The 19,731-nt window shown below is 44.1% G+C and overlaps 1 protein-coding gene across 3 annotated transcripts in view; it reads left to right on the top strand.

Moving 5' to 3' along the window:
• The window catches only part of LOC118218379 (sorbin and SH3 domain-containing protein 1), an 84,460-nt gene that overhangs the window by 24,942 nt on the left and 39,787 nt on the right, over positions 1–19,731 (top strand). For all 3 annotated transcript variants that reach the window (XM_035400992.1, XM_035400991.1, XM_035400990.1), the window contains 7 exons: positions 5,207–5,249; positions 6,909–6,995; positions 8,967–9,092; positions 10,448–10,480; positions 10,628–10,725; positions 12,837–12,981; positions 17,954–18,129. In XM_035400992.1, coding sequence (XP_035256883.1) covers positions 6,962–6,995; positions 8,967–9,092; positions 10,448–10,480; positions 10,628–10,725; positions 12,837–12,981; positions 17,954–18,129 — 612 coding nt within the window. In that variant the 5' untranslated portion in view covers positions 5,207–5,249; positions 6,909–6,961. The remainder of the gene's footprint in view (positions 1–5,206; positions 5,250–6,908; positions 6,996–8,966; positions 9,093–10,447; positions 10,481–10,627; positions 10,726–12,836; positions 12,982–17,953; positions 18,130–19,731) is intronic.

The raw sequence follows: 19,731 nt of genomic DNA, 5'->3' as shown, positions 1-19,731 counted from the left end.
GGTGAGAGCGAAGCAGCCCACTCACTCCAGCTGATCGTATCAGCAACCAACAGGAAACAGGAAATGTAGTATCACCAAATAGAAAAATAAAGTGTGTGGGGATCAGTTCAGTGATGGCACATCTTTGGCTGAGCTGAACATCTCAGTCTCATGTCAGTTATATGTCAATCCTCAAATTTCAGAACAAGAAAAACTAAAATACAAACACAAATCATAATATGTCACTTAGCCCATCATATCTGGCCGTCTATCATAAGTGTAATTGTTGATACGTTAGCACCATGCAATTTATCAGTAGATCTTATTATATTATATGGCTTGAAGGTGTGAAAGTGATGTTCTTATCAGCAGTGATCATCTTGGGCCCACCATTACAGTAATTTACAGTAATGTAACAGCAGTAAGTAATGCCATATGCAGTAGCACCAACAGATTGAGACTGGGGTATTCCATAGATATACTGTCTAAATGTTTTCTAGACTAGCAGTCATCTTGGTTACTATCTGCCACTAGCTTGTAACAATCTGAAATAATTGCCCACACATGATGAGTTTTTGCATTTTGTTTTTTATTTATTGTAAATTAAACTAGAGGGGTCAAATATAGGTACATGTAGGTTTTTAGAGCCCTCTGTAACAGCTATGTATACGTTGGTGTGCTATGAAAAATGTTTTAGACAAACTTGATCCCATTTGGGTCTGTCTGGTGTATTTATCTTTTCCAGATGACAGAAATGGGCAAATAATTAATTAATGTTGAATGTAATCTGAACACATACATTGTATATGTCTATTGCAAGTTGAAAGCAGTACAGCATGATATTTCCAGCTTTATCTGCTGATTCACTACCAGCCACAATGGATGAGCAAAGTTGTAAATACAATAAATGGAAACAGTTGGGGAGGGCTGTCATCTGTAAGTCCCAGAAGCTCCAGAGTCCTGGGTCATTGAATAGCCCATATCAAAGAGGCCACGTATCCCTCTAGGTTACTTAAAATGGCTAAATGTCTGTCCTCAAGTGAGCAGAAAAATATTGTTCCAAATTGGAGAGAAGACACTCTCCAAGAGCCCTTGTTTTCACAGATAAGGGTCCTGTTTTGTGAAATTGGGAAGGGAAATGTCTTTGAGGCAAGTAGGATTGATCAGCGAAGACTTAATTCTTCTCTATGATACTTATTTATCTGGGTCCAGCCAAACACTTAAAGAATGTAAATATAACAGCATATAACCAAAATTGAGGCACCACAATCCCTCCTTGTTCTTTGGGTCTCTGTCACACTTGAGTGATTTGTTGGTGAAGTTAATGCTCAAAAATATGTTTCGTTTTCATAATGGAGTGCAGTGCTGGGGTACAGTTACCTTTCCTTTCTTTCCAATTGAGATTCAGCTATTTTACGGATACCTACAGAAATTCTTATTACAAGTACCAATGACAGCAGGCTGAATTTTAGTCCCCAAATAGGTAAACTATTTTGGATTCATTGTGATTGGATAGGGTGGGGGGCGTAATTACCTGTGAACACTCATCAAGAGGCATAAAAATAGATTTGCTCCAATTTATTTCACATACAGAAAGCTCCCGATACCATTTTAAAAAACGTGGTGGCTTGCAGCACAAAAATAGAGGCATCAGACAAATACAAATCCTCTGTCATCCACATATAATGAGATACTCTGCCTTATGCCATTAATGCAAATGGCCTTTTCTCTGAGCAGTGCCTTGTTAGCTTGGGCTGCAGGTGGACAAGCAACAACCTTTCCTCCTATCTCTGTCTAATATGAAGGGGGGAGGACCTGACAAAATGTTTTTGTCCTGAAGGGGGCGCTGCATACTGATCATCTCACTAAATTGTGAAGCCAGATCTCTCGAGAACAAATGAAGCTACACGCTCCAGGTGGTCTTGCCTCTCTGGCATCCAAAGAAAGTGTCGCACCTGGTTCCAGACTGAGAGCCAGCACATTCCACCGCGTCAGCGAACGCTGCCGATTGGCTGGCATGTAGCGGCCTGTCGTGAAACCGGCCTAATCTGAACGAATGCAAGTGCCAGTACGGTGTTCAGGACCGTTAGCAAGGTCTTTGTCATAAAATTTTATACCCAGATTAATTAATATTGGGGCCAGTAACTGGGGACAGTTCTGTGGGTCCTTACCCTTTCAACAACAATTAATGAGACTTTTGATCTTTATGAAAGGTTACTGCTTTTCTGGAACAGTTAAAGGACTCATAACTTGAAAGGCCAAGTACAGCTCAAACTTCTGCAAATAATTTTGGGAACAGTCTATCCAATCCAGGGGATTTTCTTGATTGCATGCTTGTAATTAAAGTGAGTTAAAGTGTTTCCAGTCCTGTACTTTGTTCTTGAGATAGTGTCAGTGAGTATTTTTCCAATAAATAATTTGAGAGTAGAATTTAAGTTGGCAAACTTTGGCAGGATTTTCAACAGTGTTACCATGCTTCTGATTGGGTTGGCAAGTATGGCATCTAGCAAGCTGTAGGTTAGAAGGTATACCCCATACCTGTTCAGCACTGGGAGATATTTGTTCTGGGTTTTCCACAGAAATAATTATAATAACTGCATGTTCTTGCTCCTCACTATCATGAACATTTGTACCCTCAGACATGTCAAAACAAAATTCAGATGCAACATCACACAGACAAAAAAACCTCTAAATTTGGATTATATTGTTCTTCTTCTTCTACTATTTCTCTGTTGATTCCATTTTTTCGGAATACTGTATCTACTGTAGTTAAACCATAACAAAATATGTAGGGCACACAGGCAAATTTATCGGCCTACGTTTTTATATTTTAGGATGTGCACTTACGATGACGTTTCAGCCATTTTCACTAACCGCGTGAGCCGCGCCCGCAGCACGCTCTGGTGTTAATGGGGTTGTGAACGAGGAGCGCTCATGCGTAGCATTTTGGGCTGGCTCATAAACGGTCGAAGCTTATTTTCTGTCCCCGGGACAGAAGAAAGAGCTGAGATCAACAAGGGAGACGTCAGGCGACTGTACAGCATGTACTCTGTCCCGCCGCTGTGTTCTTCCATATGAAATATCAAGGGTCATAAGTTTTACATTTCAATTTACAGGACTCTACTTATGGCCGGTCAGTAACATTTAATTGAGTTCTCTGTCCAGTCACAAGGTCAGGAAAGTCCCAGCAGCTGAACAAGCTCTGTCTTCTTTATGAAGTTTGATTTGGTATGCTTGCTATGCCACATGTAATTATTTTTACTGATTAATTCAACGCATACATTTTAGTGGTCGGACCACAGGGTGTCCACCAGGAGGCAGTATAGCAGTGCTGCTGGTGTCGATCAGCAGAAGAGGAATGAGGCAGGAGAAAAAGGAGGAGGGACAAGCGGCCTGTCCACGCTCTGAGCATTTTCAGCCGCACCAAAAACAAAGGCTCAGGGTCAGAGCAAAGGCCCCCAATCCTATCTGTAACTATTTTGTTAAAGCAAAGTATACTGACCTGGGGTCAGTGATGGAGTATGTAAATAGTTTGCCCATCTATCATGTTCATGGACTTTTGAACTGTTTAGTTTGGTGTCATAGTCAACATGACCCTTGGCCTCAGAGGTCAGTAAGGAGGATCTTTGACACATCTTACCATTTCTCAGTAGACCTCCCGAATCCCAGAATTCTTTGCTCTCCACACAATTTGAACCTATGCCATTATGATAGTGTTGACATAGATTATTCTGACCAGCTCAGGCCTTGTACAGAACTCTTCCAAAGTGTTCGCAGAGTTTTGAGGTTTGTGATTGGTTAGTACTGCTTGTTGAGTTTTTTCGAGGTGAAGGACTAGTGGTCTTTGTTGGGAGAGGGATTAGTGCTGTTACCTAGGCAAGATGTTAGTGTTGTGTGTAGGAGTATGTGAAAGGTTAATGTAGTGGGTTTATGGGGGTTAGTGTGTGTAGGAGTTTGTGAAAGGTTAGTGTTATGGGGGTTAGTGCTGTTCTGTGTGTCAGGCTTTGTAAAGGAAGGTTTAATGTTGTGTGTAGCAGTGTGTGAGGGATGTCCAGACTACTCCCTTTACGGTGCTGTTAGTCCCCATACTGTAAGTTACCGTGCTCCGCTGATGCAGCTAGAATTACACAGTGTAGGCCTGTAATCCCTCTCCCTGTGTGCTCTCTCTGTCTGTCTCACACACTCCTCCTCTCCCTGTGTGCTCTCTCTGTCTGTCTCACACACTCCTCCTCTCTCTGTGTGCTCTCTCTCTGTCTCACACACTCCTCCCTTCTCTGTGTGCTCTCTCTCTGTCTCACACACTCCTCCTCTCCCTGTGTGCTCTCTCTGTCTGTCTCACACACTCCTCTCCCTGTATGCTCTCTCTGTCTGTCTCACACACTCCTCCTCTCTCTGTGTGCTCTCTCTGTCTGTCTCACACACTCCTCCTTTCTCTGTGTACTCTCTCTCTGTCTCACACACTCCTCCTCTCCCTGTGTGCTTTCTCTGTCTGTCTCACACACTCCTCCTCTCCCTGTGTGCTCTCTCTGTCTGTCTCACACACTCCTCCTCTCTCTGTGTGCTCTCTCTGTCTGTCTCACACACTCCTCCTCTCCCTGTGCTCTCTCTGTCTGTCTCACACACTCCTCCTCTCCCTGTGTGCTCTCTCTGTCTGTCTCACACACTCTTCCTCTCTCTGTGTGCTCTCTGTCTGTCTCACACACTCCTCCTCTCTCTCTGTCTGTCTCAGACACTCCTCCTCTCTCTCCTCTCCATGCCGTTTTACGTTTTACATGGAAGGTGGTCCGAGAATCTTCGTAAAACGAGACAAGGCAGTAAATAGTAATAAAACTCCAGCATTCCATCTACTTCAGTGAATCTGCAAATGACTCCAGAGAATTGTCTCTCTCAGAGAGCAGTGGGGGAGAGTGGAGGGAAAAACAAATAGTGTGTTTGTGTGCGCACGACTGCCGTTTGTATGTGTTACTGTGTGATTTAGCATTATTTGCAATTTGTTACTGCCTACCAAAATCTAACGTTAGGGTGGCATCTTTTAGTTCATTTAATTTTACTGTGAACAGGGGCCACTGGGCCTGATAAAAGAGATCACATGGGTCCCCTGTCACAAGTACTGTCTCTGAGGGAATAGCATAAGTACTCAGATATTGAAAAATGCTAAAAAGCATGTATTACACTGATGTATGTAATGTAAGCATGTACTGCAGTGTAAACTGTCTTTGTGTTACAGGGCTTTGCAGCAGAGAGTTCTGGGAGACCTGACAGATCGGCTGGTAAGTCCACACCTTTCTCAGCCCCACAGTCAGGTATATGCTAACCTGCATTAGCATGCTAACCTGCATCTAATCATATTTACAGGTATATGCTAACCTGCATTAGCATGCTAACCTGCATCTAATCATATCTACAGGTATATGCTAACCTTTATTAGCATGCTAACCTGCATCTAATCATATTCACAGGCATATGCTAACCTGCATTAGCATGCTAACCTGTATCTAATCATATCTACAGGTATATGCTAACCTTTATTAGCATGCTAACCTGCATCTAATCCTATTCACCGGGATATGCTAACCTGTATCCAATCATATTCACAGGTAAATACTAACGTGTATCTAAGCATAGTCACAGGCTCCATGGAGCTCATACTGTAGTTTCAACTCCTGTTTGCCCCACCCCCAATGAAAAAAAACAGTGATTTGTGGTGAAGCAAAATGTTTTGATTGGTTTTTTACGTTTTGATTGGTAACATGACTCATAATATGGGAAAACGGTTTTATTTTATTTGTTTCTTTTTTTAAAGTTTTATTTTCCACATTTTTTACCAGGAAACTAAATTGAAATAAAAATGAAATGAGCAGACCTTTCCAGTGCATGACATCTACAACTCTCAATTCACAGGTTTTAACTTGGTTTCCATGCCTAACCCTAACCCCCCCCCCCCCCCCCCCCACACACTCACACACTGTTCAAGCTCCTGTTTAAAAGACAGGAATGTACATGCTCTTCCAATATAAATACACTTTGTCCAATTTCCAGCAGAGTTACCCGGCTTTATTTATTTACTGCAGAATTTACAGTGTAGTGCATACACAGTGTGATACCCTGCTGCAAACAGACCGGATGCCTTTGACCTCCTCCTGCTCTGAGCATCTGTCTATCCTCCCCCTGTCATCCTCTGCTCTTTCTCCCTCCGCTCCACCTCCCCACTCCACCCGCATTCATCCTTTCCTGCCGCTCGTACGCAGTCCTGCCCCCCCCCCCCCCCCCCCCCCCCCCCCGGCCAGCCCCCGATTTGCACCGTGTGTAAGACATGCTGACTATTCGCTGTGGTATCTCAGCAGCTGATGCTAAAAGCCCTGTTCACGCGCTGTGAGGTCGCAGCTGAACTGTCTGCTATATGAGGCTGGCGTTAAGGAGCTCTCCTGTGCTGAACACACCAGTTCTCATTGACCACACCTTGGAGAGTTTGGGCTCTGAGTTGTCCCGTGCCACTGTCAATCACTCCAGACCTGTGCTGGTTTCTTGGGCTGTGACACAAAAGACAGAAGTACATCTGTACCTGTAACCTGATAACAGTCCTGAATTTGTTTTTCCGCATTATTCAGCCTAAACAATCTGCTTATGATTCCTTTTTCCTAAAGAGCAGCAACTGTGGCATTTCAGATTACATAATTTACTGTAACAAAGAGATATGGTTATTATTTTCTAATCATAGCACAAATCAGGGATGCTTAAGCTATTGTTGTAATAGAAGCAATTGAGTGTGACATATTCAAAGACAGAGCAGGTATGCAACATTATATTCTATGTTAGCAGCCTTGCATGTTGATCATACAGAACCGACTTGAATTTGCTCTGTAAATACGTTAAATGGCAGATTTCATTCCTGTGCTTGTCTCATCTCTGGAGTCCTTTTGTGTTTGTAGTTCCCTCAGGTCGGCGAAACGTCTCTGCTGTCAGAATAACTCCTGTGAAGACCATGAAGAGCTCTCCTGACCTCATGCCAGCTACAGGTGAATATCTACCTCTAGTTTCTGGACGACTGGAGCACTATACTTTCATGTCTAGCTGACTTTATTTAGCCTATTGGACTGTTGCTAAAAATGTGTGTTGATTAGGTTAGCTTATTGACTGGACAGGAATAAAACAGAACAGAAATATGCACAGAAGCAAAAAAGTAATCTGCAGGTGCTGGAAAGAAAACCCTTGTGTGCTTGTAAATACCCTAACTCTATCAAAATTAAAAATAAAATCAAATATAGACTAAAAAATAGGTAACAATAGTAATACTGATCATACTACTACTACTACTACTACTACTACTACTAATAATAATAATAATAATAACTGTTAATTAGGGAATTTAATAACTTATTAAAAAAGAAAGTATACACCCAGAGAAGGAATTAACAAATGAGCATAAATTGAACCAGCAGGTCTATCTAAGTAGTACATGATCCATTTAGCCTGATTCACGATTTGTGCTATTTTATTGTTTATATTAAATCACTAACCTATTCATTATGACACTGGCCATGTAACATATTATGCCACAACACTAACATGTGCGAAGTGTGTGCAGTAATTAGGCTTTCAGAATATTATAATGAAGTGCAAAAATGATGTAATTAATGTCTGGCATCTTTCTCTAAAGGCCACACATTCTGGATTGAGTTCATTAGCTCTTATTAAGAGGTCCGCTAGCAAAAACATTTATAGATATTATGAAATACAGTAAATTATTACAATTGCTAAAATTGATTGGCCCTTTGCAGTTTTGTCGATTGGATTGTATTGGACTTTTGTAACAGAGTGAAAAATGTTTTGACTTCTCCAAAGGGAAGATCCTTCATGCCACAGCTTGACAGTAGTGTGGATTTATTTGCTGAAGTCCTTGGCATGTGTAAACATTGCACCTGCACTCTGTCACAGAGAAGCTTTCACAGTGCTGATAGCTTTTAGTCCCCTAATCAGGTCTGAAAGCTTTCGATGTGAACACACTGTGTGTCATTTGGTGAGTGGAGCATCATGGGAATGCACAGACACACACACACACACACACACACTCACACATTCAAATACACGCAGGCGCTCACGCACATACACATACTTGCGCACTCACAAACATGCACACACACACTTTCACACACGCACACGTGCATACACGCACACACACACACACTCACAAACACGCACACACCACACACTCACACATACATGCACACGCACATACACACACACACACACTCACAAACACACACACGTGCACACACACACACCCACGCACGTGCACACCCACACACACACGCAGACATACACACACACAAATCCTAAATGGCTGCTTCAGTGTTTTAGACCGTGCGAGTGCTGACCGTGGCGTTGCTCAGAGAGGGAAGGTTTCCGTCGGCAGGCAGACGCCCCCCCCCCCCTCCCCCCCTCGGGTGGATATGGAGCACCCGTCTGCAGTCTGCTCCAGATTAATGACCACACGGTTCAGCCCTGGCACCGCACGGGACCGGCCGGGGCCCGGAGCCCGTGGGCCGGGCCGACCCGAAACGCTGGAGGCCTTGTGCTGGTGGCACGGGCCTGGGAATTCGATTCGGAGCTCACCTCCACCTCCGCCCGTCCTTAATGCCGAGGCTAGCCCGCGAGGCCGAGGGTGGCAGGTTTCCACACTGCTCACCGGGGGATCGGATCTATAACCGCCTGACTACAGACCAGAAACCGCAAGGCCCATAAACCAATAGACAGACAGACAGAGTCGAGGCTTCGGTAAACAAAAACTCCGCCCATCCGTCTGACGGACGTGCGTTTGAGGCGCAGTGTGGGGGCGATTATGCAACCTGCCCAGGATCAGTCCAGTCTAACCAGGGCTTCTGCTGTTCTAAGAATACATACTATTAAATCCCAAATATAGTGTGTGCGGTGTCTTATTACATTAATGTGCCTGATATCTCCTGTCTCCCCCCCCCACCCCCTTTCAGATATGGACCCCTCCAGAGTGTGTAAGGGGAGGGGGGTCGTGACATTGAGGGCGACTCTGGTCCACATCGACGACGATGACATCGGCGCCCCCCCGCCCACCGTGGACACACAGCAGACAGCGCAGAGTGAGTCTGTTCATATACGTACACTAAGAGTGGAGGTTACAGTGCCAGGGAAATTTACTGTTACGCACAGTAAAAAGTAACTGTGTTTTAAAATGTCTGGCCAACAGCCATCAGGAGGAACGCCAAAATAGTGTCTCTGTGTATGGCTATTGTTTTCTTTTCTTTTATAAAAGATAAAACAGTCTGCTCTTTTTATTTTAAGTATTTCATTGTTTTTTTTGCCTGTCACACAGTTTGTGTACAAGCTAAGGGTGATAAAAGCAAGTGACAGCATTAAGTTTACAATATTTCTCGCTGACAATTTGTGAAATAAGGAGTAAACAGAGCTAAATTGGACCTCCTGAATGACATATATAATTGGAAGCGCACACATTCTGTGTGTGTATGTAATAAATTGAACTAAATATGTCACTCTTATTGATAGACATGTTGATCTTAGATATCAGCTGCTTTGCATGACCTGAAACTGAAACATTTTAAAGTCTTTAATGTGTAGGTGAGACTACTGAAATATTGAAATAATTGATTGAGGAGATCTTCAGCATTCAAATTTAATGGAAGTAAACAGTCTGAGAAAACTACAGAAGGGTCACACAGAAGGGAATGACATGTCGCTGTAAAAATCTTACATGTTGGCGGTGACTTCACGTTGGAAACAGTGAGAAAGGACAGGGCCTTGTGTGTACACTGCCTCTCATTGTGTGCGCCGGGGGGGAGTGGGCGGGCGCTGTCGCCATGGCGATCCAGCGCACCGAAGCAATAAAAACCACGCTCTGCGTTCAGCGTTCTCCGGAGCGATCCGACGACTCCGCGCACGCGCGAAGCGCCGTCCGTCCGCTCCCGAGAACAGGCCTGCGTGGAGCGGACGTTCGCGTGTCCGTCGAACGTTCTGCGGAACGTTCCGCGGCGACGGCTCCATATTTGTGGGGGGGGGGGGGGGGGGGGGGGGCGGTCAAAGCGGGCCCTTGTTCTGCGCTGCCCACAACGTTTGCCCCGAACCCCCCTGGGGGGGGGTATTCGTGGCATCCGAAGCACGGGAGCAGGGGGCTGCGGCCTCGCCCGGCCCTGAGTTGTTGTTGTTGTGCCCGAATAAAAGCCTTCGAGAACAAAAACGGCCCTCACAGGCGTCTGAATAGAGGCCTTGTTTCCCGTCGCAGAAGTTCACCGATCGCAAGAGAGAGAGAGAGTCCTGCTCTCCGGGCAGTTAGCAGCTCTGTTCATACAGACCTTTCTAGCCAGCAGGGTTTTTTTTTTTCTCTTGTCAACCGAAGCGAAGGCAATAAGCTGCTCCGGTAATTAACGCTGTCTGTTTCCCTCCCGTTCCCCGCGTCCGTCCTCCACCTGACTGGGAACAGAAGCCGGCCTGTCGCCAGGGGCCTTGGACCAAGGTATCCCTCTCCATTCCAGGCTCTTAATCCCGTCTCTCTACCCGAGTCACGGTGGCCTTTTCTGTGTGTGTGTGTGTGTGTGTGTCTGGGAGAGAAACGAGCCGCTCGTTCTGATGCGACCGGCTGTTTTTCTCCGCTGGGTTACAGATGTCTGTGTGGCCGACACTAATGGAGACTGCTCGGGAGCCTCTGTGGAGGTGAAGGGTGGAGAGAGTCTTCCCACAGACAGTAAGCTGCCCTCGCAGGTGAGTTACGGCAACTTGAATTTGAATCCCTAATCTGTTAAGAACACGTATTTATCATGCTATTAAAAAGCAGGGGGCTGGCCTTTCTTTGGTGGCCATGCATTCAGTATTTAGGCAGATTTTCTATTATGTTCATTGTTAAATGGTGTTTTACGTTTATTGTATAGCATTGTATTTTATAATATGTGTTCTATTGTAGTATATGATGTAGGGTTCCAAATGAGTTTATTCCCATTTATTTGCTTCCTCAGTGTTTAATATTCCCTGTATTTAGACACATTTCAGTCTCTCTCTCTCTCACACACGCACACACACGCACACACGTGTGTGTATCTCATTTAGCAGTGCAGTCAAGTATTCAGAATTAGCCGCAGTCTATTATCTAGTTCTTGGTGCTTATCACACGCTGCTGTTGAAGATTAATTCACAAAGTCAACCTAGCAATTAAACTGGAGCACGAAAGCAAGACTAATGTTTCCAAACTTTATTGCGAATAAAAATATGCTGTGAATTCAAACGTGACTGTGGCGGAATTTAACATGTACCTGCACCTTTGTCCACCTGGCAACATGCGTGTGCTATGCCTTTCTTCATGTGAACACATGCGTGTGCTATGCCTTTCTTCATGTGAACACATGCGTGTGCTATGCCTTTCTTCATGTGAACACATGCGTGTGCTATGCCTTTCTTCATGTGGACACATGCGTGTGCTATGCCTTTCTTCATGTGGACACATGCGTGTGCTATGCCTTTCTTCAAGTGAACACATGCGTGTGCTGTGCCTTTCTTCATGTGAACACATGCGTGTGCTGTGCCTTTCTTCATGTGAACACATGCGTGTGCTGTGCCTTTCTTCATGTGAACACATGCGTGTGCTGTGCCTTTCTTCATGTGAACACATGCGTGTGCTGTGCCTTTCTTCATGTGAACACATGCGTGTTCTGTATCTCTGGGATATGGGCCCACTGACTGTGTGTATGATCTCACATCCACTGCATATAGAGCTTTTAATGCGGACTGATATGCGGTGTTTAGGATTGTGGTGTCGAACTCATACCATAGAGAGCTGAAAGACTTGCAGGACTGTGTGTGTGTGTGTGTGTGTGTGTGTGTGTGTTTTTATTATCAGCAGCCAATGTAGACATTTGAAACGAGGTGTGTGTGGTCTGTTTTGTCTGCTTAGCCTTATCAGTTACTTAAATTTATCACTTAAGTGCTGAAACTCATTTGGACCCTGCAGCTCTCCGGGACTGAAGGTCTTTGCACCCCACGCTCGAGTGTCTGTTGTATAGAGATGAGAGGAAAAAGAAAATAAAAGGAAAGAAAAGATAGAACAATCCCTGGCGGTACCTTCTGGAAACAGAAAACCTCTCTACTGAATAAATCACCCCGGGTGCTTTGCTGGGTGTTCTTAAAACACTTGGCACACTGTGTTTCCCAGAGAAAGGCTTTCTGTGGGCAAACATTAGGAGTTTGGCTCCTATTGTCCCAACAAGCTCCACATTAATCTCCAGATAGATGTGAGATTTGGTGCAGGGGAGCGTGGTTTTTAAGGTTTTTCAACCTTTTAATGGAATTGTTGGCATACGATACGGCTTTCGACAGGGCTTAAGATCTCCCGTTGTTGGCTGTTTTGAAAGAAAAATGATCCCTTGTTTATGCATTTGCAAAGTTGATTTAGGTACAGCCATTACTTGTCACCATGTTACGAGCATATGTGGACTTCCTGTAATTTACCTGGCTTCGCCGTACAAACGGAGTCAACTCCCCTAATTTACACAGAAAAATCTGTAACATATTTATTTGTGTTCTTATTAATGTTGAAAAGATAAATATGTAAGCTATTTTTGCTGAATTGTAGGTTATAAAGCCTGGCCACTAACACTGCAGATCAATATTCTTGTGGTATCCAACATGACACCACTCTAGCACATGATAAATGCTCAAATGTGCTGTGATGTCATTCCCAAACAGAGCTTAACTGACTTTGTAGTGAAATCCAAGTGATTAGTTTGAAGGACAAGGTGGGCTGGGACCAAGCTAACTAAAGTGTAGCATGTCTGAGCTCTCGGACCGTGACCTTTGAACCTCACATCCTCTCACATCTGCAGGTGGGAGTCGTGAGCACTGAGGATCCGCTGCTCACATCCTCCTCAGACACGCCCAGCTTTCTCACGCCCTCGAGAAGCTCCGCCTCCGCCTACCCCTCGACCACCTTCGTCAACCCCACCATCGTCCTTCTACAGCACAACAGAGGTGAGCGTTCACTGCAAGGTCCAATCAGAAACCGCCCAGTGTTCAGCTGACAAGTCTGACCCAATCAGAGACTCCGCCCACTGTCCACCTGACAAGACTGACCCAATCAGAGACTCCGTCCAGCGTTCACCTGACCAGTCCGACCCAATCGGATACTCTGTCCAGCGTTCACCTGACCAGTCTGACCCAATCAGATACTCAGTTCACGTCCAAGAAGCTTCCCTGGCTTGCCAATAAGCAGGTCTGTGTTGGCAAAGAATTTTAAAACTGTAATCTCTCTTCACTACTGAAGCACAGCATTGGCTGTTTCACAAAGGATACATGCTGATGAAGGGATATGAAATGGTGCCACCCTTTTTTGACCTGCTTTATCTGCATTCTTGGCCTTAAAATGAAGTACTAGGGTTTAAGCTGTAAATTGTGAACTGATTCTCCCCCTACATTATTTTTACGCAGGTAAAAGTAGTTCTTGCATTTTAGCTCTTCACCACAGTCCCAACAGAATTCCCACGTGAAAAATGTATTCTGCTTGAAGAATACTGTTTTACACTTCAATAAGTATAATTATAGTTTATATTATTATCCTTCAAGTATACTGAAGTATACTATTTTTCACATGGATGTTTTTATTTAATGCGGTGTTAAATTTAAAGATGTACTATTTAAAAAATATGCAACATTTTATTTGAACATTATACCAAATAAGACAGATTTGTACGGATAGAAAGCTACTGTAAGAACAATATACTGTATTTCCACTGGTGATAATCAGTGCACAATAAACTGCAAAATGGTTTCTCAAACCTGAGTAGGTGTTCCCTGTAGCTGCCGTTACTTGTATTGAGGGAATTAAGTTTTAATCTGTGATGCAGTGATGGTGTGTTCGCAGTGTCCCTGTCCAGCGTGTCTACATCCTGTTTCCTGTCCCCCATTTCCTGCCTTCACTCAGACCAGATTCAGGGTTCCCCCTGTCTGTAACTTTAGTGTCAGTGTCTCTGTTTTTTAGCATTGCTGTTTCTTTATGTCTGTTCCTCCTTCTCTATCCTTCTGAAGGTATTTTGTTTCCTGGAGGTGAGAAATGACTAAACGTTTAGGGAAGTCTGAATCTTTTTTTGTTTTGTTGTCCTTTTACGTAGTACAGTACATATCAGACCACAAGGACGTTTTGTTAGCCCTGTTCTCTCAGACGGCCAATTTCAACGCCCCTGAAATGATCACTCTGTGAATGAGAACATTTATTTTGAGTCCTTTATCCACACCCACCACAGTCTGCATGCAGCACTTGGTATGAATAACACACTAGCACATGGACGCATGTTATACTGTGGATCTATAAAAGGTCAAGTTAGTATAATGGTAATCATTAATAATAATTATGATCAAACAAGCTTTTTTTTCAGGAAGTCTAAAATATGTCGGACCGTTACGATATGTGGAAATATATAGATACTCGTAAAAGAAGAAAAATAATTTGTGGAACCCAGCTTGGGGGCCTGTGCTGTACACACAAGCTTTATCAGTCATACAGGCAGTAAGAAAACTGGAAAATAAATGGGAAGTTTAACAGTAGTTATATCTTCCCCACAGACATTTAAGTTTTAGTTTGAAGATTTACCTCCTGTACTGTTTGTTGCACATTCGACCACAGACATTTGCTGTACTAATACTTTAACTGACTTATGAGCCCCTGACCTCATAATACTATAATATTGGATCAATAACGTGACTCAAACGATAGCTTCCGCCTTGCATGCCCTCCATGTTGTAATGCCTTCACACTGTTTGTTCTGAAGACATTGAGAAGCGAAGGCGTCGGACGAGCCTCGAGCTGTCGCGTTCTCGCTCGCGCTCGCTCCGCCGCCCCGCCCCGCGCCCGTAAAGTCAGCTGATCGTCTCTTCTCTGTCTCTCACTTTTGTTCTTCTCCGCTGGCAGAACAACAAAAGCGCCTGAACTGTTGGGAAGGTAGGCAGTGAAGGTCGGGGAGAAGGGTCCGGCTGAACGGGGGGGGGTCCATCAGCAAACACATTCGGCTTCGCCACGGAGGCTGAGAAAACACGATCAGAAACCATTTCTGATACACATCCATCCATTACCTGTACCCGCTTAACCTGAGCAGGGTCGCGGGGGGTGCTGGTGCCTATCCCAGCATGCATTGGGCGAGAGGCAGGAGTACACCCTGGACAGGCCGCCCATCTATCACAGGGCTGAAGTTTCTGATACACAGCCATCTCTTGTTCATCAGTGTGTGTTTTCCCTGACACTCTGTCTTAATAGGTCTTCGAGTGAACTTTCTGTGATATTAGCCGATTAGCCTCAGGGCTGTCAGATTTACGATGAGGAAAATGATCAGAATGACAGCATGAATGATAATGTTGCCGTTTTGAAACGGAGGATTAACGCGTAAGGAAACAATGCTCGCGATTGTGAGCTTGGTCAGAGCTTTGACACAGAGCTCCGATTCTTGCTGCGAGCAGTCTTTCCCATTAAGGAAGTCTTGAGTCATTTAACATTTTGGCGTGTGTGGACTGAGAAAAGGACTACATTCCACAGCAGTGTTGCTAACCCATTTTAATATCACACAGTCGGGTAAAGAAAGATGAAAATGAAAGTGAAAATGTGATCACTCCCAAAATGTCAGTCATACTTCTATTCATATTGACATGCGCCGGTACGCTGTCTGAATTCATCTGACTGTAGTCTTGTTCCCGTTCTGTATTCTGAATTCTTGTCATGAGCGTGTGTTTTATGAAATTTCTAGCTGACCTATCATACCAGACAGTTTGTCTCTGTGTGAGACAAGGCAAGATAATATCGCAAGAGGAAGTCATCAACAGTGAATAAATAACTGAGAGACCAGCCCGACAGCAAAAAAACAAACAAAAAAAGACATATATCAAGTCTGTGAAAAGCTTCCATTGAGGAAAGCAAACAATGGCCCTTTTTAGAGCAATGGAGCCACTGATGGTACAGAACCATTAGTCTCCGTATTCCTCCTCTTTCTGTCAAAGTTCTGTTAAAGGGGCGAAATAACATGAGTGCCCCCCCCCCCCCCCCCCCATAATCATAAAAAAAAAAAAATTTAAGGATGTGTTTGCTCTTGGCCCTGTTTGTCAAAATACTTCTTTTTTCTCTGTGGTGGATGTGGCATGTCTGTGTTTTTTTTTTTTTTTGCATGACCTTCATTGGACCTTAACTGTGAAACAAAGTGCTAAAACTACACTTAGAACGCAGTATTAGTTTCCATGCAGGATACCCTGTAGATTTTTTCAGACTTAGTCATACTATTACCTGGAGATTTATATTAGCACATACAGAAATTACGAATCATGAAAGTGACTCCATTTTAGAATTTAACTTGCACGTTATCTGATAAATGACTTTTCAAAGTGAAGTCTGATTTTACAGAAAAGAACCGTAGGGGAGTCATGCTTTCTCTCTCTCTGACTGTTATGAGATTTCCCCAGAAAGTTATACAAGAATATAGTGTGATGCCAGCAGCTATAGGGAAATGAATTTTCACGCCTGTTTTTGACTGTATGGCTTTTTAACTGTGTGTAGGCATGCTGCCATGTACTCCTTCCCCGTTGAATATTTTGTGATACGGTTGAGTTGGATCGAATGTTAATGTATGGATAACAGACGTTTCATGAACCTGTGGTATATAAGCTGCTGTTTAACAAGAACACGTAGTGTTTATACTGTTACTCTTTTTGCCGGGACGCTCAATTGAAATAAAAACAAATTAGCTGAACTTTTAAATTCAAATACATCAGACTTTTCCAGTTCACGACTTCTACAACTCTCAATAAGATTTTACTTAGTTTCTATGCCATAATACCCCCCTACAGACAGACAAACACACACACACACACGGTGACAGATCAGGGCTGTATCTGCAGATCATGTTTAAGACTCCACCCAACGCACTGTGGAATCCAGGACTCGCTGTGAAGTATGTTGTTTCCCAATAAAATGTATTTTGGGCACTGCTGATGTCTTGCAAATGTTGCCAGAATCTCTTGTGAAGCATCTGCTGAAGAGGTAGACAGAGCCTCACAGTAGTGATGCCACTGTTTTTCTGATTTAGCATCTGTGGAGGTGTTTTTCAGATGGCGGGTCAGCAGAGAGCTTCCCTTTATACTGATACCAAGCCTGTTACAAGCTGGTTGCTGGTAGTTATCGAGTAAAAGCGAGCTCCCCCATTTCCCATTAATACAGATAACTAGTGTTACTGTTGAGATGTCGAAGTCACATGATTGGTGTCCTCTCTTCCCTCTCACATCATTGGTGTCCTCTCTTCCCTTTCCTGTCACATGACTGTGTCCTTAATTGTCGTGTGATTGTGTCCTCTCTTTCTTGTCGCTTGATAGTCTTGTCTTGGTGAGTCTTGTCTTTGTGAGCTCATGTCAAGGGCCGAGTGTTTGGCCTCAGAAAGAAAAGCCAGCGGGTTACTTGTGCTGTGGATTCCCACGCTGGTTTGTATTGTCTGCCTAACTGACTCGGAAGAGAGACGGCGCAACTTCTCACTTTTATTGTCTCTGCTTTTAAAACTGTGGTTTCTGTTTCTAGTGTCCTCTGTCCTACAGCTATGCTATTTTTATTTGTTTATTTCTGTTAAAAATTGAAAGGATTTTAACCTGAATATCAGCCTGTTATGTTTTAACATAAGAGATGCATGCTGGTCTACATAATGGAACGTGATTATGAGGGTTTCACCACTGGTTTTGGTTTGTTAATTTACTATGATTTTTTAATTATCTGGGCAAATAATCATACTCCAGTAGTGCAGTGTTTTGTAACGATTTTTAAATGTTCATTTTGATATGCATGTGCCCTGTACAGAAACCTGACAATGATGCTCGACTGGTCCTTACAACCGTACGAACAGCTGTTTGTGGCCAATGCAGTGCCTCTTTACCCGTCCCACGTAGGATGCAGCACCTCACTGACGGTGCGCGTTCGTTTTTTAAGACTCCGCTCCAGAAGGGGGCGCCGGGGAGCAGACGGGGAGCACCAAGGCGGTGCCGGCGGGTGATCCGGGCGGGGTTCCGGAGAGCTGCCAGGGGGAGATGGATGGTAAGCGGATGAGGCTCTCCCTGCACGCCCCCGCCACCCGCCCCCTGGAGGACGCCGCCGTTGCCGTGCGGGTAAGGATGCGCCGCCCCGCCGCGTCGCGCCGTCCTCCACGCACGCCGTCTGCCACGCACGCTCCGCCTTTCGCCTTTCACCTCCGACACGCTCCGGGGGTCTGTTTGAGCTCGTTGCCGAGCGGTTGTAAATCCAGGGCGGGGGCTGCAGAGAAGATTAGCACAGGCTGTAGCTGTCAGCTGTGTTTACCTGCTTTCCTGTTAAACCCCCCCCCCCCCCCCCACTCTCTGCCTTTTCACACACATCTGGTGCGTTTCACACACTGACTCAAACGCTCACACCCGCTCTGTTTCGGGAAAGGGAGGCTGAACGCTGTGAGCGTGTGTGAGCGTGTGTGAGCATGTATGCTGTGAGTGTGAGTGTGTGAGCGTACACTGTGAGTGTGAGCGTGTGAGCGTACACTGTGAGTGTGAGTGTGTGTGAGCGTACCATATCCTCCACACTGGGACCTGGAAGAAAGAATGTTTCAGTAGTTTTATTTTTTTGACATAATGCAAGTGTCTTGGATGAAAAAAATGTTGCAGTGAAGAATATTATTTGTTTTATTTTTTTGTCAGAGTTGAAAAATCCAAGTTCAAATCCAATCACCTGGCTTTGCCAATTAGCACAATTCATCAGCCAGGAGGTTGAACTAATTAGTGAAATCGGTGGGTGAGTTCATGGGTGGAAGAAACACATAGCAGGACTTTTATTTATGACCCCTGGACTTTCCGTCTAAATTTTTATTGAATGTCCCTTGTAGTGTAGGTTTCAGCATGGTAGGATATATGGTTCTTGTCAGTCGACAGAAATGAATTGCTAGATCTCAGGAGAATAGACCTTTTATCACACTACAACCTCACATCTCTAAAAAGTGGAATTCTCACAAGCAACAAAATCTGTTACAAACACAAATCATGGTTAGTCAAATAGATTTTTGAACCAGTTTTATTTCTTAATCACTATGGGATGTTTATGTTGCATTGAACAGTATGAGAACTTTCAATATGTTCAATTTGTGTAAAATATGTGTAAAAAACAGCATAAGATTGTTTTTTTTTTGTTTACAGCATATGTTAAGTTTGCTTAATGATAATTATGATTTCAGGAATTTATGTATGAGCCTACACACATCATACGAACTACTGAATATTTTTGAAATCTCAATCCTGAACTGTTCACAGTAATGACAGTATTAATATTACCACTGTTAATCATAATTAATGTTCCGTTCCGAGTTCAATTGAGGGTTATAATGTCACAGTTTACTTTACTGCGGGTGAGTGGTACATGTTGTGCTCTTTAAAAAATTACTCCACATGCATACTGCACCAGAACGTCCAGTCACGGAGTACTCTCTCCATGTCTCGTGTTCACCCGTCATTAAAAAGGGGGTATCATTAAAGAGGGGGTAGGCGAGCTGAGAGCCTTGAATTTCAGATGTCAGACAGGGTGTCCATCTTCGGGCCGCAGTCTCCAGCTCCGCCCGAGCGTTACGAAGCCTGTGATTTCCTTCCGAGTTTGACGGTTGGACGTTTGGACGGTTGGAAGTCCATTATTCTTCGCTTTTCCATATTCTGTATTGCCGTATTATTTAAGAGTGAATCTATACCTAAATACCT

This window comes from Anguilla anguilla, chromosome 18, assembly GCF_013347855.1.
Source record: "Anguilla anguilla isolate fAngAng1 chromosome 18, fAngAng1.pri, whole genome shotgun sequence".
Lineage (NCBI taxonomy): Eukaryota > Metazoa > Chordata > Actinopteri > Anguilliformes > Anguillidae > Anguilla > Anguilla anguilla.
The sequence above is the reverse complement of the archived record's forward strand: the minus strand, read 5'-3'. Positions and strand labels throughout refer to the sequence as shown.